This window comes from Prionailurus bengalensis, chromosome E2 (assembly GCF_016509475.1).
Source record: "Prionailurus bengalensis isolate Pbe53 chromosome E2, Fcat_Pben_1.1_paternal_pri, whole genome shotgun sequence".
In the NCBI taxonomy this organism is placed as follows: Eukaryota; Metazoa; Chordata; class Mammalia; order Carnivora; family Felidae; genus Prionailurus; species Prionailurus bengalensis.
Window position 1 is genome coordinate 48,648,257 of NC_057352.1, and position 27,474 is coordinate 48,675,730.

General features: G+C 38.4%; 1 protein-coding gene across 1 annotated transcript in view; it reads left to right on the plus strand.

The window, feature by feature from the left end:
- The window catches only part of HYDIN (HYDIN axonemal central pair apparatus protein), a 347,254-nt gene that overhangs the window by 96,631 nt on the left and 223,149 nt on the right, over positions 1–27,474 (plus strand). The window contains exons 10-12 of the mRNA XM_043599622.1: positions 11,449–11,567; positions 16,111–16,334; positions 23,656–23,723. Of these exons, the coding sequence (XP_043455557.1) occupies positions 11,449–11,567; positions 16,111–16,334; positions 23,656–23,723 (411 nt within the window). The remainder of the gene's footprint in view (positions 1–11,448; positions 11,568–16,110; positions 16,335–23,655; positions 23,724–27,474) is intronic.

A 27,474-nucleotide genomic window follows, 5' to 3' on the forward strand; every position in this document is an offset into this window, starting at 1 on the left:
GAGTATTTGTTAGTCAAATAAATTTTTTTTTTCCAACGTTTATTTATTTTTGGGACAGAGAGAGACAGAGCACGAACGGGGGAGGGGCAGAGAGAGAGAGGGAGACACAGAATCGGAAACAGGCTCCAGGCTCTGAGCCATCAGCCCAGAGCCCGACGCGGGGCTCGAACTCACGGACCGCGAGATCGTGACCTGGCTGAAGTCGGACGCTTAACCGACTGCGCCACCCAGGCGCCCCTTGTTAGTCAAATAAAAAAAGGATGTGTGTGGGTGGGGGGAGGTGCTGGGCATGTCAGGGAGGGAAACACTTTGTGAAAATACATGGCAAGTGAATGAAATGGCAAAGAATTGCAAATTCTTGGCATGTGGCTGCCAAAAAGACAGAGAGACTGGGAGGAGAGAAGGGGCAGGAAATGGAGTTGGATGCTGAAGGAGTAGTTAGCTCAGGGACAGCTGCTCTTGACTGCCAGACTAAGAACCTTGGAATTCCTCCTGGCTGCTGTGGGAAATCACAGAAGGGCCCTAAGCAAGGGAGTGAGTGACCTGCTTAAATCTGAATATAGGAAATACAACATTACTGAAATCTTTTCAGTTCATCTGAAACTGAAATGTTTTTCTTCACTTAGATTTTCAGATTTTCTTAGAAGTAGTTAAACTGGATGTTAGATATTGATAAAGACTTGCTGATGGTCTGATCTGTGGCTTGAAACTGACTTTTTATCTATCTTGACTTTCCAATGTAATGTGGAAAATCCTAATCTAATCATGAAGAGATGACCTTTTTAAAAAAAAAAAAAAAACTCAACGGGAAACCACACATATTTGGTTTGGATCACCATATGGGAGCTTCAAAGTAAGCAACACTTTCTGATTTAAACTGTGAAATATATTGCTAGATAACATCGTTAGTGGGTGCTTCAGAGTCAGATGTGAAAAAGCAGCATGATGGAAACGATGCCAGATGTACCTACTTCCGTTAAGGACCCAATTAAAATGTAACTACTGTGTCCATTTTCCTTCTGCCCATCATAAGAAAGAAACATCTGAATCTTTAGCACAATTTAGAGCTTTTGACCTTTATCTCAGCTGAACTATAGAATGGACACTTAGGAGAGAGAAAGCTAAATCACCCCAATCACTGAAAACATTTTTGAGTTTTCAGAATAATAAATAATGCTCTACATATTTGTAGGTTTTCTTCTTCAAAACTCATCAGACTGCAACCTCATAATAATAATATAGGGTTTCTTAGTCCTATGAATGAGAAATTATTTTCTTGATCAACTACCTTATTTACTTTAAGTTGTATGTTCAATTATCAAATATTTCAAACATACAGAATATAGGGAAAATATATATGTGTCCATACCCAGATTTAGGAAAACTCAAACATATGGAAAGGTATGTTGATAGTTTTGGTCAGGAATATCAACATTATAAATTGGTCAGTTCTCCTTGTAAATATAACATGATCTCAGTGGTAATATCAAGGTTTTTTTTTTTAATTAGGTTTATTCCAAAGTTCTTATGGAGGAAATAAATGAACTAGAACTGCTTAGAAAGTTCAGAAAAACAAGAATAATACGAGAGGACTAACCCCACCACGTGTTAAAACATATTTAAAAGCTACAATAAGTACCACTGTATGGTTCTGGAACTTGAAGAGAATGTAGCTATTGAGTCAATATTAGTCCTTTTCATCCTTACCAGTTATCATCATCATCAAGAACAGCAGCATGCCTTCAACCCTCCCTTCCCCCAAATCCACATTTCCCAATGTCCCGGATATGTGAGCAAAGTAAAAACCCTAATTACGTAAGCCACTTTGTCCATTTTATCTTTTGTGCATAACAAACCACCCTAAAGATTTAGTGGCTTAAAACAACTGGCAGCCATTTATTCTGCTCACAGATCTGCAGACTGGTCCCGATTCAGCAAGGACAGCTCCACTTTGCTCTCCCTAGAGACAGCTGGACAGGCCTGAAGGTGAAAGCTGGTATCATTTTATAGCTCTTCCACCTACATGTCTGGCAGTTAATCCTAGCTGTTGACAGGGACCTCGCCAGGTTCTGTCTGCTGGAACCCTCATCCATGGTCTCTCCATGAGGCTGCTTGCTTCCTCCAAATATGGACAAGGGACCATATGGTTACTGTGGGAAATCTCCTGCAGCTTAACTGTCCTTTCTTTCAGTTGCCTATCTTTTGCATCAGATTGACAGAATTACTCCATCCTTTGGTTTTCTACAGCTTCACTGTGGTGAATTTGCCTTTGTTTAGCCTACTTGGGTACTAAACCTGCATCTTCAGTCTAAGAATCTCTGATCAGTTCTGGAATTCCTTAGCACTTATCTCTTCAGTGTTGTTTTCATCTCATTATCTCAGTTTTTCTCCTTCTGGAATTTTTTTTTAGATATATGTCTTTCCCATGGACTCACCATACCTTCTGACTTCTTTACATTTTTTATTTCTTTGTTTCTCTTTGACATATTCTGGGTATTTTTGTAAGATCTTTCTCTCAGTTGATTAGTTGTTTAGCTATTTCTACTCTTTGGTATTCATCTGCTCAGTTTTTAATTTCATAAACTTGGTTTCTATTTCTGTGTTTACTTCTTGAGAGATTTTAAGATGAGAGGTTAGAGTTCCTTTAAGAGTTTTCTATTATCTCAAACTCTTGGGGTACTAATTTGCATGTTTGTGGTAAACACTGACTTTCCTCCTACTGGATTGTTTCTTGAGATGGTTTGAAATGTTTGCACTGTGAGCCCATCTTTAGCACGTGCTGTGGACTGAATATTTGTGTTCTCCCAAAATTCATATGTTGAAACCTATTAGCATACTTAATATTCAACCTTGTTGAAACAAGGTTCATGTTTCTTCTGGTAACATCCCTAGAGAATCTGCATAGAATTACCCTGGCTGATCATTAAAAATGTAGATTCTTGGGTTTCATCTATGTTTTATTGAATCAAAATCTGTGGAGATTGTGTTAGAGAATATCTGTTTTAAATGAAGGCTGAAAAGTAAGTGTGTAGTAGGGTTGCAGGATACAAGATCTATATAGAGAGAATCAGTTGTATTTCTATACAGTGAACAATGGGAAATTGAAATTTAAAAAAAACACTGTCACTTAAAATAGCATTAAGAAATCCTAAATACTTAGAGATAAATTTGACAAGAGATGTGTAAGACCTGTACATTGAAAACTATAAAACATTGCTGGGAGAAATTAAAGACCCAAATAAAGGGAAAACTATACCTTGTTAACAAGTGGATAATTAACATTAGTAAGATGTCATTTCTTCCTCAAGTTTGTTGATTGACTCAATGCAATCCAAATAGAAATTCTAGTTGCTTGTGTGTGTGTATGTGTGTGTGTGTGTGCGCGTGCGCGTATGCACGTGCATGTGGGTGTATAGAAATTGACGGGCTGATTCTAAAATTCATATGGAAATGCAAAGAACCTAAAATAGCCAAAATAACTGGAAAAGAACAAAATTGGAAGGCTACCACTACCTTATTTCGACAGTTTTTAAGCTACAATAATAAAGATCATCTAGGATCATCTACCCATCTCAGAATTCTTAACTTAATCACTCACTTACTTTGCCATATAAGGTAATATTCACTCTTTTACTATATAAGGTGATATTTACAGGAATTAGGACATGGGACCACCTTTGAGGGCCATTGTTCAATCTACCACAGATGCCATGTGGATATCCAGCTGTTTTGGCTCTGTGCATTCCAGTCCATCTTCCCTTACTGATATTCAGCATTTGCTCTGTCATAAATTCACATATATGTGTACATTTATTCTGAGTTTTTTGTTGTTTCCTTAATCATTTTGTACCTTCTGCCCCAATACCACATTAACTTAATTATAATAGCTTTATAATAGACTTTAATATATCAAAGAGCAAATTAGTCCAATTTATTCTTTTAAAGAATGTCTTGGTTGCTATTGGCCCCTTGATTTTACATTTAAATTGTATAATCAATCTGTACATTCTACCCGATGGCATTTTGCTTAGCAGAGTGTTGAAATTAAAGATCAGTTGGAAGAAAATTGACAATTTTATGATATTGAGTCTTCCTTCTCAAGGACATAGCCTACTTCTCCATTTAATTAGATCTTTGTTAATATCTTTCAATAAACTTTTATGATTTGCCCCTTGAAGATCTTAAATATATATTGTTACATTTATTTCTAGGTACTTTATATTTTTGTTGCTATTGTAAATAGTGTCTTGGAAATTAATTTTTCTGGTTGTTGCTATATGGAGAAATGCACTTTACTTTTGAATATTGATTTGGTAATCATCAATATTACTGTATCTTACTAATTAAAAAATTATTCACAGAGTCTTTAGGATTTTCCAGGTGGATAGTCCTAAAATACGTGAATAATGACAGTTTGTTCTATTTATACTTTTCCTCCTCTTTTTTCTTGTCTTACTGCACAGGAATGGAGTTCAAGTATAATATTGGACGTCTAAGATAGATGGCAAGTTTTTGCAAGCCCCTGGTTATATCTTCTGGATCACATCTAAATGCAATGTGATCTAAATGCAATGTTGCATTCAGGCCTTCAAGGCTGTTAGAGCGGGTTCTGTAGTGCATTTCCCTGCTTCTTGTGTGAAATCAGGGCGCTGTAATCAGAGATAGGAAACTCCCCTGTTTTATGTATGTATGTATGTATGTATGTATGTATGTATTTAATTTTATTTTTAATTATTTTTTAACTTACATCCAAATTAGTTAGCATATAGTGCAACAATGATTTCAGGAATAGATTTCTTAATGCCTTTTACCCATTTAGCCCATCCCCCCTCCCACATCCCCTCCAGTAACCCTCTGTTTGTTCTCCATGTTTAAGAGTCTCTTATGTTTTGTCCCCCCCCCCGTTACTTTATTTTTGCTTCCCTTCCCTTATGTTCATCTGTTCTGTGTCTTAAAGTCCTCATATGATATTTGTCTTTCTCTAATTTTGCCTAGCATAGTACCCTCTAGTTCCATCCGTGTAGTTGCAAATGGCAAGATTTCATTCTTTTTGATTGCCAGATAATACTCCATTGTGTATATATACCACATCTTCTTTATCCATCCATCCATTGACGGACATTTGGGCTCTTTCCATACTTTGGCTATTGTTCATAGTCCTGCTATAAACATTGGGGTGCATGTGTCCCTTTGAAACAGCACACCTGTATCCCTTGGATAAATACCTAGTAGTGCAATTGCTGGGTCACAGGGTAATTCTATTTTTAGTTTTTTGAGGAACCTTCATACTGTTTTCCAGAGTGGCTGCAGCAGTTTGCACTCCCACCAGTAGTGCAAGAGAGAGCCTCTTTCTCCGCATCCTTGCCAACATCTGTTGTTGCCTAAGTTGTTGATGTTAGCCATTCTGACAGGTGTGAGGTGGTATCTCATTGTGGTTTTGATTTGTATTTCCCTGATGATGAGTGATGTTGAGCATTTTTTCATGTGTAGGTTGGCCATCTGGATGTCTTCTTTCCAGAAGTGTCTATTCATGTCTTTTGCCCATTTCTTCACTGGATTATTTGTTTTTTGGATGTTGAGTTTGATAAGTTCTTTATAGATGTTGGATACTAACCCTTTATCTGATATGTCGTTTGCAAATATCTTCTCCCATTCTGTCAGTTGCCTTTTAGTTTTGCTGATTGTTTCCTTCGCTGTGCAGAAGCTTTTTATTTTGATGAGGTCCCAATAATTCATTTTTGCTTTTGTTTCCCTTGCCTCTGGAGACGTGTTGAGTAAGAACTTGCTGCAGCCAACATCAGAGAGGTTTTTGCCTGCTTTCTCCTCGAGAATTTTGATGGCTTCCTGTCTTACATTGAGGTCTTTCATCCATTTTGAGTTTATTTTTGTGTATGGTGTAAGAAAGTGGTCCAGGTTCATTCTTCTGCATGTCGCTGTCCAGTTTTCCCAGCGCCACTTGCTGAAGAGACTATCTTTATTCCATTGGATATTCTTTCCTGCTTTGTCAAAGATTAGCTGGCCATACATTTGTGGGTCCATTTCTGGGTTCTCTATTCTGTTTCATTGATCTGAGTGTTCTTGTGCCAGTACCACACTGTCTTGATAATTACAGCTTTGTAGTATCGCTTGAAGTCTGGGATTGTGATGCCTCCTGCTTTGGTTTTCTGTTTCAAGATCACTTTGGCTATTCGGGGTCTTTTCTGGTTCCATGCAAATTTTAGGATTATTTGTTCTAGCTCTGTGAAGAATGCTGGTGTTATTTGGATGGGATTGCATTGAATATGTAGATTGCTTTGGGTAGTATTGACGTTTTAACAATATTCGTTTTTTCCTGTCTGGGTGCATGGAATATTTTTCCACTTTTTTGTGTCTTCTTCAATTTCTTTCATAAGCTTTCTATAGTTTTCAGTGTATAGATTTTTCACCTCTTTGGTTAGATTTATTCCTAGGTATTTTATGGTGTTTGGTGCAATTGTAAATGGAATCAATTCCTTGATTTCTCTTTCTGTTGCTTCATTGTTGGTGTATAGGAATGCAACCGATTTCTGTGCATTGATTTTATATCCTGTGACTTTCCTGAATTCATGAATCAGTTCTAGCAGTTTTTTGGTGGAATATTTTGGGTTTTCCATATAGAGTATTGTGTCATCTGGAAATTGCCCTGTTTAAAAAAAATTGGGGGGCAAGTGAGTTGCTCATTCAGTTAAGCGTCTGATTTTGGCTCAGGTCATGATCTCGCAGTTCATGGGTTTGAGCCCTGAATCAGGCTCTGTGCTGACAGCTCAGAGTCTGCTTTGGAGTCTGTCTCCCCTTCTCTCACTGCCCCTCCCCTGCTTGCACTCTCTCTCTCTCAAAAGTAAATGAACATTAAAAAAACCATTTTAGGGGTGCCTGGGTGGCTCAGTCGGTTAAGCATCCGACTTCGGCTCAGGTCATGATATCGCGGTTCGTGAGTTCAAGCCCCGCATCAGGCTCTGTGCTGACAGCTCGGAGTCTGGAGTCTGCTTCGGATTCTGTGTCTTCCTCTCTTTCTGTCCCTCCCCTGCTCATACTCTGTCTCTCTCTGCCTCAAAAATAAATAAAACATTAACAAAAATTTAAAAAGAAATAAAATAAAATAAAATAAAATAAAATAAAATAAAATAAACATTTTAATACTTCAGTCTTCTAGCAAGGAATCTGTCCTAGAGCTTACTAGTTCCTTCACATTTGTCCCTCTTGCTGTCTTTTGCCAAGACAAGAAAAATCCCTGCTTCATAAATCTTGCAGAAAAGTAGCATTTGTAATGTGACCTTAAAATGTAGACTAACTCTGGCAAAAGTACTGCTGGTTATCACTTGTACTCCTATCCTAGGTGAAGGAAATGGCTAGCTACACATAAAACAATCTCCGTTGAAGTAATTAATAATTCCCAAAGAAACATTAGCTCACTGCTTTATTACAACACATCTCCTTTTTTAAAAAAAAAAATTATTATTAAGGAAGGCAGTCAAGGTAACAGATGGGGAAAGCTTTAAGCCTGACAGTTATAAATAGTCTTGCTGTTTATTCCACAATATATTTGCAATTCTCCTTCTTTGCCGTTCTGAAAGTTGGATCTCTGTCAAAATACTTTTGTCTTGACCAAGCAGTAAAAATCACTGCCAGTAGATTAGAACTCTAAAATAATGGAGTGAGTTGATGAGGTTCTCTGAAAGTTTTACTTATATTCTACAGTATTGTTAACACAAACACCTGATCTTCAGAGTGATCTCTTTTCCAGGGATCAGATGGATTGGGAGAACCCTTTGAATGGATCACTTGTCCCAAATATTGCTGATTGTTCTTGTTTCTTATGGTCAAAGTAATACATGCCTAATGACCACTGTGTTGCCAAGCACTAGAGGGGACATAGAGACAAATACCCCTGTCTTTAAAGGGACAGTCATGGAGAGAAAGCCTTAAAGATACAGAAGCTAAGTAGCAACAAAAGGCTGGAACATAAATTTCCATAAGGCATTATAATGATAATAATAATAAATTATAAATATGGCTTGATTGTTCAAAGCACAGTCACTATAATACTAAAGATTATATCTAACAGAGCATCAAAAGTATTTTTCAATGTTCAAAATGTTACAGAGCAAATCTTTTATTTTTGCTTAAAGAGTTTGAAATGTAAATGGTATACATTTAAGGAAAACCTATCAAATTATCAAAGATTTTCAAAAGTGTGATATCCCCACTATCAGGGAGGGTATGGAGAGACAGACCTTTAAATACTGTTGTTTGTGTGCAAATTCCTATAACCATTCTGGAGGGCAACATGCCCATAGCTATCAAAATGTCAAATGTGCATCCCTTCGTTCTGGCAATTCTATTTCCAATAACAGTGGGCTAGGCAATTTGGATTCTCTGTCTCTTTCTCTCTGTCTCTCTCTAAAACACAACTAGAAGAGCAAGGCAAAATATTTTCAAGGACTTTTTATAGTCAAAAGAGAGCTACCAAGACAGTAGAGAATTATAGGGCCAAGATCCAAGAGAAGAGGAAAGCCAAGACAGTCAGACTTTGGACACCACTTTATCCTTAGAGACACCACCTTTTTGGTAGATACTACAGACAAGCTGAAAAGTTAAGTACAGTTAGGGAAGAAAGGGCCCTCATAACTCCCCAGACTTTATAATGGGACCCAGTGAAGTGGGGACTGGAAATGAATCAGCCCTCCCAAAGGTTGAAGCTCAGCTTTGACTGCTTTTTCAATTATCAATTTGATTACAACAGTTCTTCACTGAGGTTCTAGGAAGTAATCTCTAATGTTCTAAGGCATCAATTAAATATGAGGAATTAACTTCTCTTTATAATTAGCATAGTACTAGCTATATGCCCTTCTTGGGAGAATTGAGAAGATAGTCACTCATATGACTTGGTACAGAGCTTAATTCTTTCACAGAATCTTAGTGGAGAGTGGTAAGATTGGGTAATGCTAATACTCCTTAGTCACCATCCAGAAGCAAGAGGAACTTACTATCTTCTCAGGGCTTCAGATGACCACTTCAGGTTTTATGTACACTGACCAGCACTCAGTCAAAAATAATCAAACATATAAGGAGACAACACAGTCTGATAGAACACCAAGATAAACCATATAAACTTCATAGAGAGCCAGAAAACATAATTATTTGATAGATTTTTTTAATGTTAAACATTTTTTTTAATATTCTCAAAAGATTGAGCAGAGGCCTGAAAACTATAAAAAATCTAATGGGAAGTCTGGAACTGAAAAGTTACATTAACAAATTAAGAACTCAGTGGAATTGAATAGCCTGTTACATGCAGCCAGAGATAGATTTTATAAACTGAAAAATAAATCTAAAGAAAATATCCATACTGAGGCATATAGAGATAAATATAGAAAAGAGCATCAGAGTCAAATAGAATGTGGTAAAAATTTATCTATGTGGATGGAAAGAAATGAGAAAATGGAGTATAGGCAATATTTGAAGACATAATGACTGAAAATTTAAAAACTGATGCATGGCACTCATCCAGAGATTCACAAATTGCTATAAACCTTAGGAATAATACATGAAAATGTCACCTGGGAACATCATGGTATAACTGGTAGAAACCAAAAACAAAAAGAGAATCTTTTTAAAAATTTTTAAGGGGCACCTGGGTGGCGCAGTTGGTTAAGCGTCCGACTTCAGCCAGGTCACGATCTCGAGGTCTGCGAGTTCGAGCCCCGCGTCAGGCTCTGGGCTGATGGCTCAGAGCCTGGAGCCTGTTTCCGATTCTGTGTCTCCCTCACTCTCTGCCCCTCCCCCGTTCATGCTCTGTCTCTCTCTGTCCCAAAAATAAATAAACTTTGAAAAAAAAATTAAAAAAAAATTTTTTTTAATGTTTTTTAAAAATTTTTTTTAACGTTTATTTATTTTTAAGACAGAGACAGAGCTCCAGCAGGAAAGGGGCAGAGAGAGAGGGAGACACGGAATCTGAGCAGGCTCCAGGGTCTGAGCTGTCAGCGCAGAGCCCGACGTAGGGCTCGAACCCATGAACCGTGAGATCATTACCTGGGCTGAAGTCAGATGCTTAACCAAATAAGCCACTCAGGTATCCCCAAAAAGAAAATCTTAATGCAGTCAGAGGAAAAGACATTTACCTCAAATGAGCAGTAAGACAGTAAGCTGACTTTTCAACAGGAGCTGTAGGAGACAAGGAACAATAGAAAATCTTTGAAGTGCCTAAAGAAATTATTCATAATGTGTTCATGGATATTAATTACATTGTACTTTGTTGAATGAAAACCTGGAAACCATTTAAATATCCAACAAGAGGGACTGGTTAAAAATATTTAATTCATCTTCAAGTGATGGTATGTAAAGATGTTGCAGATATTGGGGCACCTGAGTGGCTCATTCGGTTAAGCTTCCAACGTCAGCTCAGGTCATGGTCTTGTGGTATGTGAGTTCAAGCCCCTCATCGGGCTCTGTGCTGACAAGCTTGGAGTCTGGAGCCTGCTTTGGATTCGGTGTCTCCCTCTCCCTCTCTGCCCCTGCTCCTCTCACACTCTGTCTGTCTCTCTCTCAAAAATAAACATTTAAAAAAAATTATTAAAAAATGTTGTAGATGTATTGTTAAGTGAAAAAAGCAGTTACAAAGTAATAACAGCATATGCTTTCATTTCCATTAAACTTAATATAGTATTTACTATTTAAATATGACCATGTAGCACTTTAGTATTTAAACATGATTGAGTATGGAAGGGTAGGCACCAAAATGCTAATAGTAGTTATCTTTGGGTAGTAGATTTATGTGAGAATTTCTACTTTCTTTATAATATTTTTATAATGATCATATATTATCAGATAAAGGTATATCCATTTTAAAAAAGGAAACAAAGCCAGTCAATACCATAAAGGTTGTGCTCTCTGTTCACCCGCCCTGGGTCCACTGTGGGTGTGCAGTCGTGGATATTGTGAGTGGATCCCATTACCCCTACTGAAAGAAACTCTATGGTAAGACTCCTAGACACAGATCCTTTAATACCATTATCTTCCTAAATGTAGGGAAAATCATTGAGAACGATGTCCTGTGGAGGCCCATGGTGACTCTCGTTTTATAAGAAGCATCTGTCAGTGGTCACTCTTCTCTGATTTAGAAAAATTACATTGTTTTAAAAATAAGGAACAAGAATACCATTAAGACTGGGTTAAAATTTAAAAAAAATTTTCTGCTAAAATATCCGCCTAAATTACAATGTAAGCTGCTCTCTAAAGATAAGAAACTACCAGTATTCATGTTTCCTAAAGATAAGCAAAATCTTCAGCATTGGTTAAATTGCAGTTCCCTGGGTCCAGCACAGGGATTTGATACAGAACTCTTGATTGCTTACATTGGCACCACGTCATGTGTAGTTTGGGGGTAATGAAGCATCCTTCAGGGTGATAAAGTCTGACTTGTTTTTATAGGCCGAGAGATCCGTCTGCCCCTCCGAATCAAAGGTGAAGGAATGGGGCCAAAGATTCACTTCAATCTTGAACTGCTGGACATTGGAAAAGTTTTCGTTGGATCTGTACATTGTTATGAGGTAAGCACTAGAATTGTTCATTGAGACTCAGATAGTACTTGGCTTTTTTGGTTTATTTTATTTTGTGTGTGTGTTTATCGATACAAAACGTGTACAATCACATCCATTTTCCGTTACTGATGCTCAGACTCCAGAATGATCTGGCTCTTCCTTCCTTTCCTAGCAAGCCTCCTTGAGGATTTCCCCTCTAGCTTTCCTGAAGGCAACAAAGCCATAATTTAATTGGTTTTATTTATCCTCCTCATCTTGTGGATTGCAATCTTATCCCCATCTGATTAATGCTTGTTCTCTGACAACATAAATGCTATAGACCAGAGGACAGAAAAACTTTCAAATTTTCCAGAATGTCCTAATGAGGATAGGCATTTTCACACTTCAGAGTTTTCTCTGAATGCACTGGTCTTTAATACATGATTAAAAACCAGTCATTGTGCTTTCTGGAACTTTCTGCTTGAAATTCTGTGCTTTGTCTTTCCAATTAAATAGAAAATGATCCTTTTACAGGATATACTCATGGGTTCTTCAGGATCAAAGTCACTTCAGTGTCTCCTCACCACTAACTTTGTATCTAGGGTATTTTTTTGCACTATATCAAATTGTGACCACTGAAACTTTATTTTACAATGATTCCTAAACTTTAAATGTTTGTGTTTCTATAAAAGTAATACAAGCAGTTATTTAATGAGTGACAAATAGGTGTCAGGTTCCATGCTCTATTGTGTATGCTTGTCTATCTGTATGTATTTAGAAACTATTTTATAAAGGAAAAATAAGAGGCAGAGAGTGGTTATTACCATCAATAACATCATCTTTCAAATATGTTGAGCACAGTACCAGTGCTTTTATATTCATTAGTTCGTTTGGTCCTCCCTAAACCCTATGCAGCATTGCAGTGACTCTTCCCATTTTACAGCCGAGGAACCTGGAGCCTGGAGCAGTTTTGCTAGTTAAGATAATGGTAGATACTGTATCAAACAAATATGAAGATCTGTACTATCTCAGACATGATAGAAGTCTATTTTGTTGCTTACGTAAAGTCTCAGGGTTACGTATCAGCAGATGGCTCTCTGTCAGCAGAGCATCGGGACCCTGGCTCCTTCCGTCTCATAGCTCTGCCACCCCTAACATGTAGCCTGCAAGGCCGCAACCCCACATTTGTCATGCGGGCAGAAGGGGAAAGAGCATGGAGAGACGTGCACAAAAGATCTTTTATAGGAGTTGGTCCTATATAGGTGGCACACATCACACTCATTCACATCCCACAGCCGCAAGATTGGCTGGGAAATGCAGTCTAGTTGTGAGCACAGGAGGAAGAGGGAGTGGGGTCAGTGAATAGCAAACCCGACCCTGCCACATCTGTTAAGTAACTTGGCAAGGTCATACAGCTGGTAAATGTTAGTGAGCACTGGGTTACTAGGACTCTGTAGCCTGGAAAGGGAAGGTTTTGTGCTGCCCTTCACCACGGAGCAAATCCAACCTACAGCCAACTCAGATCTCAGCCCAGCCCAGCCTTGGCGTGGGAGGCAAATGCCCGGTTGCTACTGAGAGCTTCCTACTGTATTGTTCATCCCCACATTCATTAGAGTAACCATGGTCTAAATGGGATGATGCGCAAGGTAAATAGAGACATTAGTGTCATCTGAGATGGAATATACATAAGAACACAAGTTAAATGAAAAAACCAGTCACATGACTGCCATGAAATGAAAAATGGCACAGCTACTATGTTGCATTGTCTTTTGCATTTTGAAAAAAGGGTCACTTCCGGGAGGAAAAAATGTGCGATACTTATTAAATTGATATTGTGTCCATAATTTATCCAGTGTGAATTTCCCTTACATCCTAAGTATTGTGTCTTATGGATGCCACAATAGAAAAGGACCTTTAGTTCTGATACAAAATGGATAAGGTTTCCCTGAGTGTAATAATAATTTCTAACAAATTTAACCAAAGTGTATTTGAGGCCACCACCTTCCCACCATCCCAGATTTGAAATAGTAAAGTACATCGCAGCCAGCTAAGTAAGTGTTATATGAGGTGCTGCATCAGAGTGGACAATTTTGAGGGCTGTGCAATGGCAGAGAAGGACATGGTGAGTTGCTTCTTATGGGAATATTTTGCACTCTCTGCGTATTTAGTGCTGATGCCTCATTGCATCTCTCTTTCAATTTATTATGTTACCTACTTGAGACAAATTTGAATAACTAGCTATTGCCCTTAGTCATTGCTGAGCTTAGCAAATACATAAAAAGTAAACCATAGTCCCAAGAGTGTTCACTATTCCCCAGTGTAATTAGAAGGAAAACTAGGTGAAGCTCTATTATAAATTTTCTCCTCGCCAAGGAATTGGACTGCAAGGGTAAGGTAATCAAAAAGTCTCAGGGTTTTGTCCCAAATGACTTGCTGGATTCTGCAGACACATGAAGGTGCTCTTTTGTCAGGGGGAGAAGAATGACATGTATGTTCTTGAAAATGGAGGAGCTTGTGCCTTCTACAAAATCTGAGTAAAGTATTGCTGTTACCCGAAAAATAAAAAGGCAATCTGTGCATTTCCTCGGAGAGGAAAACAATTGCCTTTGAATTGGATTCCCTTTGAATTCCCTTTGAATTACCTCAAACACCTTTGAGTTGCCTTTAAGTTATCACTAACGTGTGTCAGTTGCTTCTTAAGCAAGGTAAATTTTAAACCCATTCTGCATAGCGCTGGGAATACAGGTAGCAATCACTGTCATTTATAAGCACTATTCTAAGAGTTACAAAAGTTAATTTCATTTTCAAAGCACTCTGAGAAGTTAGTAGTTCTTACCCTTTACAGATGGAGACACTGGGGAACAGAGAGGCAAGCACGTTTTCTAAGGTCACACAGCTAGGAAGTCAGTGGTAAAGCTGGGATTTGAGCCCAGGCTATTTGGCTTCTGAGTCCCTGGCCATAATCACTTTCTACATGGTCTCTTTAGAAAGAATGAAGGGTGAAGCATGAATTCTATGACCAGGGAACTTAAAACAGAGTGAGGGAGAATGGGAAATGAATGTAAAAAGATGAATAAAATATCAAGCAACAATTAGTTATATATCTCTTTTGGTCCATCATCCATCTCCTCTTGGAAGAAGTGGTGATTTTCCTTTGCAAAGACCCCTGACTCTATTCTATATATACTCTTGATTCCCTCTTCTTTGCTTCTCAGGAGGTAACCTAAGCTGGTGGACACACCACACCCACCCAGACCCCATTCCCTTGGTTACCTAGCTCTGTTCTCTTATTACAACAAACATATGGGCCCAGCACTGAGTATGCATTATGTCATTTAATATAAATATACTGGGTCTCCTCTACCATACTTCCCACAGCTTTGTCTCCCCCACTCTCCCTCCTCACCACTAATCCTCTCAAAATCGGAATCTCGAATTGTCAACCACTATTTCTTCCACACCCACGCACTCCCTAAACATTTGGACTCTGGATTCTACCGTCACACTCCATTGCAGTTACTTTCTTCTTCAAGGGCAAGGCTGGCCTCTAATGAAAAATAAAAAATCTGTAACATTTTCTCAGAGTGTATTCCCCATGAACTCTGTCCACAGTTAACCCCTTCTGGAAATTCTCCTCCTTCTTCTAGGTTCCTGACATTCCCCACATGCCTTTCTGAACATTTCTTCATGATCTCCTATGCTCTTTTTTCTCTAATACTTGGAGTGTAGGTTGAAGGTAGTACATAGAGAGAGAGAACGTGCTGTCCACCAATTCAGGTGCAGCACTGGCAAGGAATAGAGAGCTGTGTGGCTACAGCACAAGCTCACTGCACAGACACCAGGGGAGGTGGGAGTGGGAGCGATGGACCGAGTCAGGTGTGGAGGACTCTGAATGCCAGGCATGAACCTTTCATACACACACATCTAGTGTGCAAGCAAATGTGGACAATGGCACTAGTGTATAGGAATAAAACTTGTCTATAGTAAAACACTTGCTTACATTAAGCATCCCCAAACGGTAGAGTTTGAGATGAAGGTATCCCAGTAGAATGAAATCTAATAGCACAATAAAGAGAATCCTTGTCGTCTGGAATCCACAGTGATGTCGCGTTCATATTCTCCAGGCTACACTATAGATGTAGGCTTAGGTAGCTCTTGTGCCTCTATTCTGACTGCTTATTTTTCAGTATGCCGCTCATTCTCAGCTTTCTCATGCATAGAAGAGAAATACCTGCCTTCCCTCAGTTACCTTATAGAATATCAGAAAGAGGTATTTTAAGGTTCTTTTTCAGTAGATATAATTACAATCAGTATTTATAACACGGCTATAATACATGTGACTAACTCTGTTTTAAAGAGGATACTAAAAGCACAAAATGACTTCTGGATCGGGATTCCTACCTTCAGACCTTCAAGGCAGAAGACTATTCATTTCTCCCCTGGAGTTTTTCTCTGGCTTTACTTCCTGTAACTGTCTATGTGTTGGTATTAAACAGTACAGCCACATGCTTCTCTGAAAATAAATATGATGTCCATGCTGTATCTTTGCATTCTTGGCTTTTTATTGATATAGGCAATACTCTCCAACAAAGGCAGCATTGATGCTCTCTTCAGCGTGGGCCCTCCAACTTCGGCTTTGGGGGCCTGCTTTGTTTTCAGCCCCAAGGAAGGCATCATCGAACCAAGTGGAGTCCAGGCGGTCCAGATCTCTTTCAGTTCTTCCATTCTGGGGCACTTTGAAGAAGAGTTCCTGGTCAATGTCAATGGGTCCCCTGAGCCTGTGAAACTGACCATTAGGTAAGATATATCTATAACTAATGTGGAAGCTAACCGAAGCTTTTATCTACTGCTTTCTTAAACTTCAAAACCAGATTGTGTCTTGGATGTCCATAACTGTCTTTGTTGATGGGAATACATTAAAATAATGGAGTGTTTTATAATTCCATGAGTGTTTACCTACTGAACACATGTAACTTATTATTGTCATATGGATACAGATGCTGTTCGGGGATCTAGTTTGTCTAGAAGCTATAACTTTATAACATAAGCACTTAAACCTAGTTATGCTCTCTGTTTTAGGATATTTAGGGAAAATAAATCATTACAGTAACACCTGGATAAAATCATATTCTTGACTAGGCTTTCGCTATTATCACAGTTTCTCTAAACTTTCATCTTTCGTATTTATATTAAGGAAATTCTTTAAATGCTCTTACCTATGATACCTTTGGGTATTGTAAAAGAATCTACTTATAGCATCAGTCAGCCACGGCTAGAAATGTGCAGCTTTTCTGCTAGAAGTCCTTTGATGGCTTTTCCAGCTGTTTGTGATAATTGCAAGTCATTAATAGCAGAGTTTGTCCTCAGGTTTTAAAAAGTAGTTCTCTCTGACCAACCCATTGGGCAGATCCACAACTTTTGTTCCTGGTGCTTAGAAAGATCCTATCTTCAGAACACATTGCAGATCCCGTCTGGATTTTCACAGCAACAGGTTGTTAATTACCATTGCAGTCTCTCTTATTATGGTTATTGCTTGCAGGCCCTCCTTCCCTCTACAGCTAAGATCTCCCTTGGGGTCTGAGGATAACATAGAAAAGAGACACAGACACATATGGCCTGAAGGATCCTAAGAAAATTTATTGGTCTCAAGATAGCTACTGGAAATTCAGATTCCTACCATCAGCTTTAAAGTTATTACCACTTCTTTCAATTCTTCCACCTAAGCATCCCTGTTATGGGGTGAATTATGTCCTCCCGAAATCATATATATTGATATCCTAACACCCAGTACTTAAGAATGTACTGCACTTGGAGATAGGACTTTTAAAGAAGTAATTAAGGTAAGATGAGGTCATATGGGTGGGTCCTAATACAGTGTGACTGGTGTCTTTATAAGAACAAGCACACGGAGAGGAAGAGACCATGTAAACACATAGAAGATGGCCATCTACAACCTGACAAGGGAGTCCCTCAGAAGAAACTAACCCTGCTAACACATTGATCTTGGACTTCCAGCCTATAGAGCTATGAGGAAATAAATTTCTGTTGTTTAAGCCACTCCATCTGTGGTATTTTATTATGGCAGCCCTAGCAAACTAATACAACCTCTCACAAATAAGGAGAGTGAATGTATGTGTTTCAAGGGTTCTGCGGCGTGGCTGAGACAGCCTGCCATAATCAGAAACTTTACTGAAGTCTTAAGGTGTATCTAGAACATTCAGAAGTCATTTATGTTTTCTTCTGTAACACACCTGTGTTTGTGACAAAAGAGAAGAAAAATCACTGTTGCTTTCCAAATATTTGAATAACATTGACTCTTCAAGAAGATGCACCAGAAAATGAGGACGACAGGAGTACCTTTTTATATCACATGAACTCCAGTTCATCTCCCACTTCAATAACAATTCACATCTCCTGACAAGCATTGGAGGGGGTGATCTGGAGAAGCAGGAAGAGCAAACTTGCGAATGCAACCTTCGTCTCCCTTTCAGACATTTTCTGATCCTTGAGAGTCCTCAGTAAATTCCAGCAGATCAGCTCTTCACAGCTCTATTTGAATAAGGTTTTCTGACTTCATGGCTTCAAGAGTTATCACTCAGAATCATGAGTACCTTCCACAATATCCAGCATCATTGATGGGCCTCCATCCCAAATGGGGAAGACAAAACCTTAAAGCTTTGCTCTTATAAACATTTAAGATCAAAATGATCACCCTATCTCAGGGTAAAAGAGTATAGGATATTAAAGGACCATAATTTTACTCTTCATATGGGGGAAAGGAAAATACTGGCCAAGACAGGTTGAACAAAAAAGCCCAACCCCATTTCATCTGGCCCCTCCCTAATTAAGTACAGCCTAATAATACTGCATTTACACACACACACACACACACACACACACACACACACACACACTGCTACTCTATTAGGAATAAATGTGTATTTTGGATATTCACTTAATAAACTTACTGAGCACCTTCCACATGCAAGGTTATATACTAGGGACAGTGACTGGCAAATTTGAGTTTGTTAGACATTCCTGTGTCCTAAGACCTACTGTCTTTTTTTTTTTTTAATTAATTAATTTTTTGAGAGAGAGAGAGTGCAAGCAGTGGAGGGGCAGAGAGAGATGGAGACACAGAATTCGAAGCAAGCTCCAGGCTCTGAGCTGTCAGCACAGAGCCTGATGCAGGGCTCAAACTCACGGACCACAAGATCACGACCTGAGCCGAAGTTGGACGCTTAACTGACTGAGCCACCCCAGGCACCCCTAACTCCTACTGTCTTAACCTGTGACTCTGTGAATTATTTTTCCAAATTCAAGATGTAATTGCCCATTCTCTAAAATATTCCCTAAACTAACTAAAAAATGTAGTAAAAGAAGTGACATTAATTAAAAATTAAAGAGCTACACTAAGAAAATATCCATTTAACATAAAGGGAGGCAATAATGGAGGAATAGAAGGATAAAAAAGGCACAAAGACATATAAAAAACAAATAGTAAAGTGGAAGACATGAATCCTACTTTATCAGTAATTACATCAAGTATAAATATATTTAACACTTTAATTAAAAGGCAGAGATTGGTAGAATGGATTTTTTTAAACCCACAAAACACAATCCAACTATATGCTGTCTACAAGAGACACATTTTAAATCCAAAAATATGAATAAGTTGAAACTAAAAGGATAGAAAAAGATACACTATGCAAACAGTAACCAAAAGAAAGCTGTACTAATATCACACAAAACAGACTTTAAAACAAAAATTGTTATTTGAGACAAAGAGGGACATTTTATAATAATGAAAGAGTCAAGCCATCAAGGAAATACAACAATTAAATTTTTTTTTCAACGTTTATTTATTTTTGGGACAGAGAGAGACAGAGCATGAACGGGGGAGGGGCAGAGAGAGAGGGAGACACAGAATCGGAAATAGGCTCCAGGCTCTGAGCCATCAGCCCAGAACCCGACGCGGGGCTCGAACTCAGGGACTGCGAGATCATGACCTGGCTGAAGTCGGACGCTTAACTGACTGCGCCACCCAGGCGCCCCGGAAATACCAATTATAAACATAAAGGCATCTAGCAGCAGAGCCCCCAAATATGTGAAGAATAGACTGACAGAAGCAAAGGGAGAAATGGGAATATGGTGATTGCTCAGGGTTGGGGGTGTGGGACAGAGCATGATAGCTAAAGGCCATGGTGTTTCTTTTCAAAATGATGAAAATGTTCTAGAATTGACTGTGGTGATGGTTGCACATATCTGTGAATATACAAAAGCCATTGATTTATACACTTTAAGTGGGTGAATTATATGGCACGTGAATTACATTTCAAAGATGCTGTGATTGTTAATTTCAGGAGTCTATAACGTTGGATGATGGTTAGTTCCTTCATTACCTAGGTGAATTTTTAAAATGTCTGATCTCTTCTCCTGAAGATCCCAACTAGTAGTACACATCACTAGCAATGCCTGAATAGGTTAGGGTGCACTGGGGTTTTCCACTGTGAATAATAGGATTTAGGAATCTCCCAGGAACCTACTCACAAGCAAACTTGGACTAGTTAATACTTCAACTGCTCTGTGGAGGATAAGTCTCTCATTTTATCCTCTGGACATTACATTCACCCCAACTGCTATACCAGTCTCTTATTTTGGATGTTATTCCTGTTTTTTTTTTCAAAGGGAAGGAAAATCTGATTGGGGAAAGAATGTTTGCGTGCATCCAAAAATGAATCACAAATTTCTAAGAGAAATATTTTTTTTTAATTTAAAATTTGTGTTTTTTGGGTATAACTGACACACAATGTTAACATTATTTCAGGTGAACAACATAGTTCGACAGGATTATACATTATGTTGTGCTCACCACAAGTGCAGCTACCATCTGTCACCATCAACACTATCACAATACCATTGACTGTACCTTTTATTCCCATGACTTACTCATTCTATAACTGGAAGCATGTATCTCTTATTCCTCTTCACCCATTTTGCCCAGCCCCTAACCCCCCCCCCCCCCCCCCGCCCTCTGGCAGCCATCACTTTGTTCTAAGAGAAGTATCCTTATCTAAATCACATTTGTCCAAAAGTGTTCTTGCGCTTCAAACCATGAATAATCGTTTTTGAAAACCTGGTAAATATCTGGTATCCCAAATATATGTCTAATGTATAATTATAATATATTTCCAGCTCCACACATTAATATTGACTTTACTTATGACTTGTCCAGAAATACTTTCTTAGCCCTTGTGGCCTAAGAAATCTCTGTAGAGTTAATATGATGGATTATGGACTTTTGTTTCTTATTATTTTATTGTCAGGTACTCTTCTTTCCTCAATACCACATAATTTTGGCTAGTCTGCCTTGAAAGGTCAGAACAGTTATCATACTTTTGCTTTTTCTATTTACTCCTCTAACTACATGACACAGTACTTTAAGTGGTTGGATTAACAACACTGTAAAGTTAATGTGACTTAAAAAAAATTACCCGTGAGTAGTTTTGTTGCCTCCAATTTTTACGTATGTAATTTCATAAAGTGTTAACCATAACATAGATATATTTTGTATTCAACTTGTTTCACCTAACATATCATACTTCAGTCTTCCTATCTCTTGTCTTTAAAATTACAATTGATCCTGAACAACACAGGCTTGAACTACACGTGTCCTTTTACATGTGAATAATTTTTGATAAATACAGTGAAGTAAAACTTGTATTTTTTTCTTCCTTCTGATTATAAAAATTTTTTTAATGTTTATTTATTTTTGAAAGAGAGACAGACAGTGAGTAGGGGAGGGGCAGAGAGAGAGGGAGACACAGAATCCGAAACAGACTCCAGGCTCTGAGCTGTCAGCACAGGGCCTGACATGGGGCTTGAACTCACAAACTGTGAGATCGTGACCTGAGCCAAAGTCGGGCGCTTAACCGACTAAGCCACCTAGGTGCTCCTCTTACTTCTGAGTTTCTTAATAACATTTTCTTTCCTGTAGCTTACTTTATTATAGGAATACAGTATATAATACATATATAAAATATGTTTTAATTGTCTCTTCATGTTATCAGTAAGGCTTCTGGTCAAAATAGGCTATTAGTAGTTAAGTTTGGGAGATATATCAGAAGCTATACATGGATTTTCAACTGCACAGGGGGTCAGCACCCCTAACCTCTGCATTATTCAAGGGTCAACAGTATAATTTTAACAGACCACTGCATTGATGGAGGGTACAAATTTGCAGAGACGATTTGAATATTCAGAATCCCTTGTAGAATGAATGCAGCCATATCCAATTCCAGTTGGTATTTGGCCACAGTTCCCTTAGTTATATGAACAGATGTGATTTAATTCTAGTTCTTTCTACATCTGCACCTGTTAAACAACTGCTTTGTACAATTTTGTGAGCTTCTTTCTTACTTTCTTTAGCATGTGTGCATTTCCATCCCTTTGATCTCTTTGTTACTTGGCCTCACGAAACCTCTTTTACAAGTCAAGTATCTATCCTATAGGCTTGTTTGACTTCATTCTCAACTGGATCCTAATTCTTTGCCAAGTACTAGCCACTCCTTTTGAAACTACTTTGGATCATTCGCATGAAATAGAATAGCTGGTCCTGAGAAAGGCTTTTAGGATTGAAATTTGCTTTTAGAATTGAGTCTTTGATGGGATGGCTCCTCCCAGACTTGCAACAGCCCCTGCCCACATTAGGTCAGACGTACAGCAGCCCAAAGTACCACCAGGGCACGGACGCATTCAGCACAGTATGGCACACCCACTTCACAAACATCGAGCTGGGTGAATTAGGATGTTCCTGATAAACGCATTTTCTGGTATCTGTATGTCTATAATTTTTAAAAGCTTGGCACATAGATGGGGATTATCTTAGTTCTTACCTAGATTTTAGGGATATGGATCATGGTAAAAATCAAGAATAAGCTAATACATATTTATTAGTCTTCTTTTACTCCTGCATTAAACTTTGTAGCTTAAAACAGTACAAATTTATTATTTTATAGCTCTATGCTTTTGAAGTCCAACATAGGTCTTATTGGGCTAAAATCAAGGTCTTGACTGGACTGTGTTGCTTCCTGGAGGCTCCAGGAGAGAATCCATTTCCTAGCCGTTTCCAGCTTCTTGAAGATGCCCACAGTGTTCTGCTCAGGGTCCCCTTCCTCTTTCTTCATAGCCAGCAATAGCTGGTTAAGTCCTCCTCACACTGCATTAGTCCAGCCTCCTCTTTGCATCCTTTTGTATTTTTAAAGACACTTTGATTACATGGGGCCCACCAGGATAATCTAGGAAAGTCTCCCTATTTTAAGATCTGTTAATTAGGAACCTTAATTTCTTCTGCAACCTTAATTCCCCTTTATCATGTAATCTAACATATCCACACATTCTGAGGAGTAGCACATAGACATCATTGGGGACCATTATGCTATTTACTGCAGCTGAAGTCAACTAGAAACTGTAGAATCTCTCTACTATTTACTTTAAGCTAGAGAATCACTCCAAGATCATGAGGCCTTGCACTGAGAGAGAAATGAACCAACATTTACAGCAAAGGTCCTTCAAGGTCACCTATACTAGATTGCAGTCTTTTCTTTTATACAGGAGGAAAAGAAACTGGGGGCTATGGGGGTAATGTGACTGGCCAAGATCACAACTAGTTGGTGGTAGGAATTGGAAAAACAGTTTTATAAAAGTTGGGACCAGGAATATTGGTGCCATTGATAGTTTTTAATGCTTATTATTTTAATGCTATAATTTTTGTTTCTTGTCTAAGGATAACTTTTCATGATATGTATCTTATCCATATTAATATTCTGTGTCATTGGTTTGGTGATGTGTCTGCTCTGCCTCATTCATTGGTAGGCATTTGGTGATAAATTAATCACAGCATCATTTGCTAAAACCCAGTGGTTTGAGTCTTGAAAAAGAATTCTAAGAACCACTGCGATAAGACCATCAGCTTGTGGTTTCTTTAAGTGCTAGATTCTGTACTTGACTTAATGCCAGTTTATGGCTTTAATGTTTACGGTCTTCCTAGTTCCTGACTGTTACACTGAATTCACTGGATTCTCTATCCACTCCCCCCAACTTGTATTCCTACTTCCAGAGGCTGTGTCATTGGACCTACCTTCCACTTTAATGTTCCTGCTCTGCACTTTGGCGATGTTTCCTTTGGTGAGTAATTTTTCCATATTAAATTAGAAATTGAGTGGAATTGCCTCTCTACATAGAAGGAGGAAAGTTTACACAAAAGCTCTCTTACCAATTTTTTACGAGTAATAGCAAGAAAGTCTAGAATTGTTCTCTTCTTCCTCTGCAGCAGTGACATTTCAGTGCCATTTCGTAGTTTATATGTGAAAGTTATAACTGTGTCCTGGGCACTAATAGCTATCAGGCCATGGTTGTCCTTGCTCATTCAGCAGTGGAACAATAGAAAGCCTTAAACTTCACACTGCTATCTGAATGTTCTGAACACTCCATTTTATATGCAGTTTCTGATTTGCCAGTATGTCTACACAACAGCCTCTTCACAGAGATGCTCTCAAGTTTCAAGTGAATTCAGTGGTGGTTTGACTCAGGTGTCCTATCACTCCAAGCTGAAGACTTCTATATTTTTGTGTTGTCTTCTTGCTCAGTTACTTCCCCTGAGTCATTTCCTCCTGTCTCCACCTTTCCAAATAATAACAATGGTAACAGCAGTGGTGGCATTAGCAGTAAAAGTTTCCATTTATTGGTTCTGTCTTATATTCTAATCTTTGCTAAGTGAATCACATTCAGTCCTGCATTTAACCCTTCAAATCCTTTGGGGAGATACTATTTAAGATTCCCCTTTCGGAGCTGGAAGAACTGATCATTCGAACAGTTAAATAACTTCCCATGGTCATACAGCAGTGGCAGAATGAGTATTTCACCTGAGCTCTCTCTAAATCATACACTGTCAACAGGGATGATTTTGCCCCCAAAGGGTCAAAAATTGTTTGCTTGGGGTTGAAGAGTGTAGATCTAACCCACATTTGTGGTCCTCCAAAGTTCAACCCTACCCAATAGAATCTTGTTCCTTAGTATTTAATTTTTCTCATTAGGGAGAAATTAATCTAATTTAAATTATATTTAATTAATTGATTTCACTGAAAATTAATTAATCACAGTGGTTCTTTTTAGGAGGTGATAATAATTTAGGAAAGACTGAGAAACCCTCGCCTGAATCCATAGTCCATAATCCTTTCCATTTTTCTCAGTTGCTCCCATTTTGACTTTCAGTTCTTTTGCTTCAAGTAGGGCCATCTACTTGGGGAAAATTTTTTCTTTACAAAAAATATCCTTTCTTTGCAAAAAGCTGATTAATAATGTTTTTATCCATTGCTTTAACATTTAACATTTCCTAAATACAGGAAAATCCATATCAGTGGAGTTGAATGTCTGTTTGTTACCATAGAATATGAGAATGGCTAGAGGAATTTTTAGAAATTTGTAGTGCGTGTTTGAGTGATAGAGTTTTCGAAGGAAAGTAAAAGTGACCTACAATTTGAAAATTGTCTGTTGGCCAACTGAGAGAGGCATACTCTCTCAAGGGCAACCGTGACTGATATGCAGTGAGAGGTGAATTACCCAAAGACCTATGCAGTTACCCTCGAACCAGCTCAACTGAGTTCACAGAGAGTTCTGAGCAACTGATGCATGGCAGCAACATACCCTCACAGCCATTTAAATATGAGCTCCAACACAGAACATTTGGAAGATATGCCCTGTGTCATATTGCCCTGGAGGGAGAAAAAATAATCCAAATAAAAACCTCAAATCAGTCACTCCAAGAAATATCATACTGATTCATTATCTAGAATCTGCCCTATTGAAAGGTTAATGTAAATACTGTAGCAACGATAAGCCAATTTTTGAGCCCTGAGAATATCTGGAACACTTTTATCTAGAATCCAAACATTTAAAAGCATCAAGGCCCCTAATGGTACATTTCAGTGAAATATGGCAAACAGGAGGTGTTCAAAACGCTGTATTTGATATTGGCAAGCTCTGGGTAACACAGTAGATAAAACCATTTATGCATGCTCCAAAGCTAGGTAGGTTTTTTTCCCATTAACATCTTCCATTTGGCCCTCTCTTATCCCTAAGTATATAGGAAAAGCCATTATTGGGTAATTTATTCATTGTTTCCTTGAGCTATAGAGAAAATAATCAACAGTTGTTTCTCATAGTTGGTCCAGCTAGAAGTTTTGGTAACTAGCTTAGACGAAAATTACAAAAAGTTTACTTTTCTTTTGTTGTACAACATCTTACTGAACCATTTGGCAATAACGCAGCTAATAAGAGTGGGAAGACACTACAGAGCCATGACCCAACAGTCCCCAGGTCTGAGACATAAAAACTTATCCCACTTAAGTCCACCTTCAAAATTCAGGTTACATTTCTTTTAGTTTGGATATGGATTCCTTAATCTTCCCTGTGGTGTGGCAGGAAATATTAATGAAAAACATAACTTTTTGCTTGCCAACAGGAAATCTAGGGCTATTTCATTTTCAAAACCACTTGGGTCAGTCAATTCAGGCTACTTTGCTGTGCTTCTGGATTCTACAATGTATAGCCAAAATTAGGAACCATTTTGTGATACAGTTTTAGAATTATTTGATGATAATATTTTTAAGTCCTAAAGCTGGTACTAGAGTTCTTTCATGACTCCTACCCAAAGTGTCATTATTTATTTCTCCAGGAAGATAGGCCTCCTGTCACAAAGAAACATGGTACATTGAAGAGTTATTTATTGGCAACTTCCTAATTATTACCTCACATGTGCAAATACGGCTTTGACTAGGCAGACAAAAGTAAGCATGTGATTGGCTCAGGAATTAAAGACCAATAGGTCTTTCGATAGTTCGATAGTTCGAAATGCAAGAGAAATTAATGGTTACAGGAATAAGCCAGGAATTGAAGGAATTTTTTTAGTTATTTCAGAATGACAGACATATTGTTAAAGTTGGTGATACTGTCCCCATCTTGGCAAAAAGGCACGTTCTTGAAGAGTTGTCTGTTATAGGTTAGTGTTGGAGACATAGCCTTTATTTGCTTAGAGATGCAGATCTAGATTAGGCATCAGGGCCTATTGGGATTGATGGTGTTAGATTACTATAAATACCCTAAAGTAGACGACAGGTAATAGTACTGTTGTTTGGTATCTGAAATGTTTAAAGTATGGCTATAAATATTTTGATGGTAGGATTGGATGTTGGATGACATATCAAATAATTAGGTTGATGGAAGCTAGAAGGGTGAAAAAGTCAGATTCTAGAATATAGGTGGTGATGATCTCTGAAAGAGCAGTGAAGCTTTGATAAGTCCTCAGATTCATCAAAGAATACAATGGACCAGGTAACAACTGAGATGCCAGATTATAGACCAAAAGGGCAGAGTGTAAGTATTTGCAAACTCACTGTTTTTTGAGAGGTACAGGAATATGTGGAATGAGAATAGGGAGTTTGGAAGACTCCAGGCATTCAGTGGACCTGACCATTGGGTAATTTGGCCAGAGGAATTAGGGTTTAAGGGCCATAAACATTTTTTAAAAATTACGATAGCTGTCTTCCATGGCCCAGGTACGAACAGGCAGTATTTCACTCAAGAAGAAATATTTAAATTGATTTTAGGAGGTTGTAAAGTGGGGACCCAGGGACAATTAATTGTAATTATCCCTTACAACCTTTTTTTTAAGTTTATTTTTATTTATTTTGAGAGAGAGATAGAGAACATGCAGGGGAAGGGCAGAGAGAGAGGGAGACAGAATCCCAAGCAGAAGCCTCACTGTCAGCTCAGAGCCTGATGCAGGGCTCGATCTCATGAACCGTGAGATCATGACCTGAGCCAAAGTCGAGAGGTGGACGCTTAACTGACTGAGCCATCCACGTTCCCCTGTCCCTTA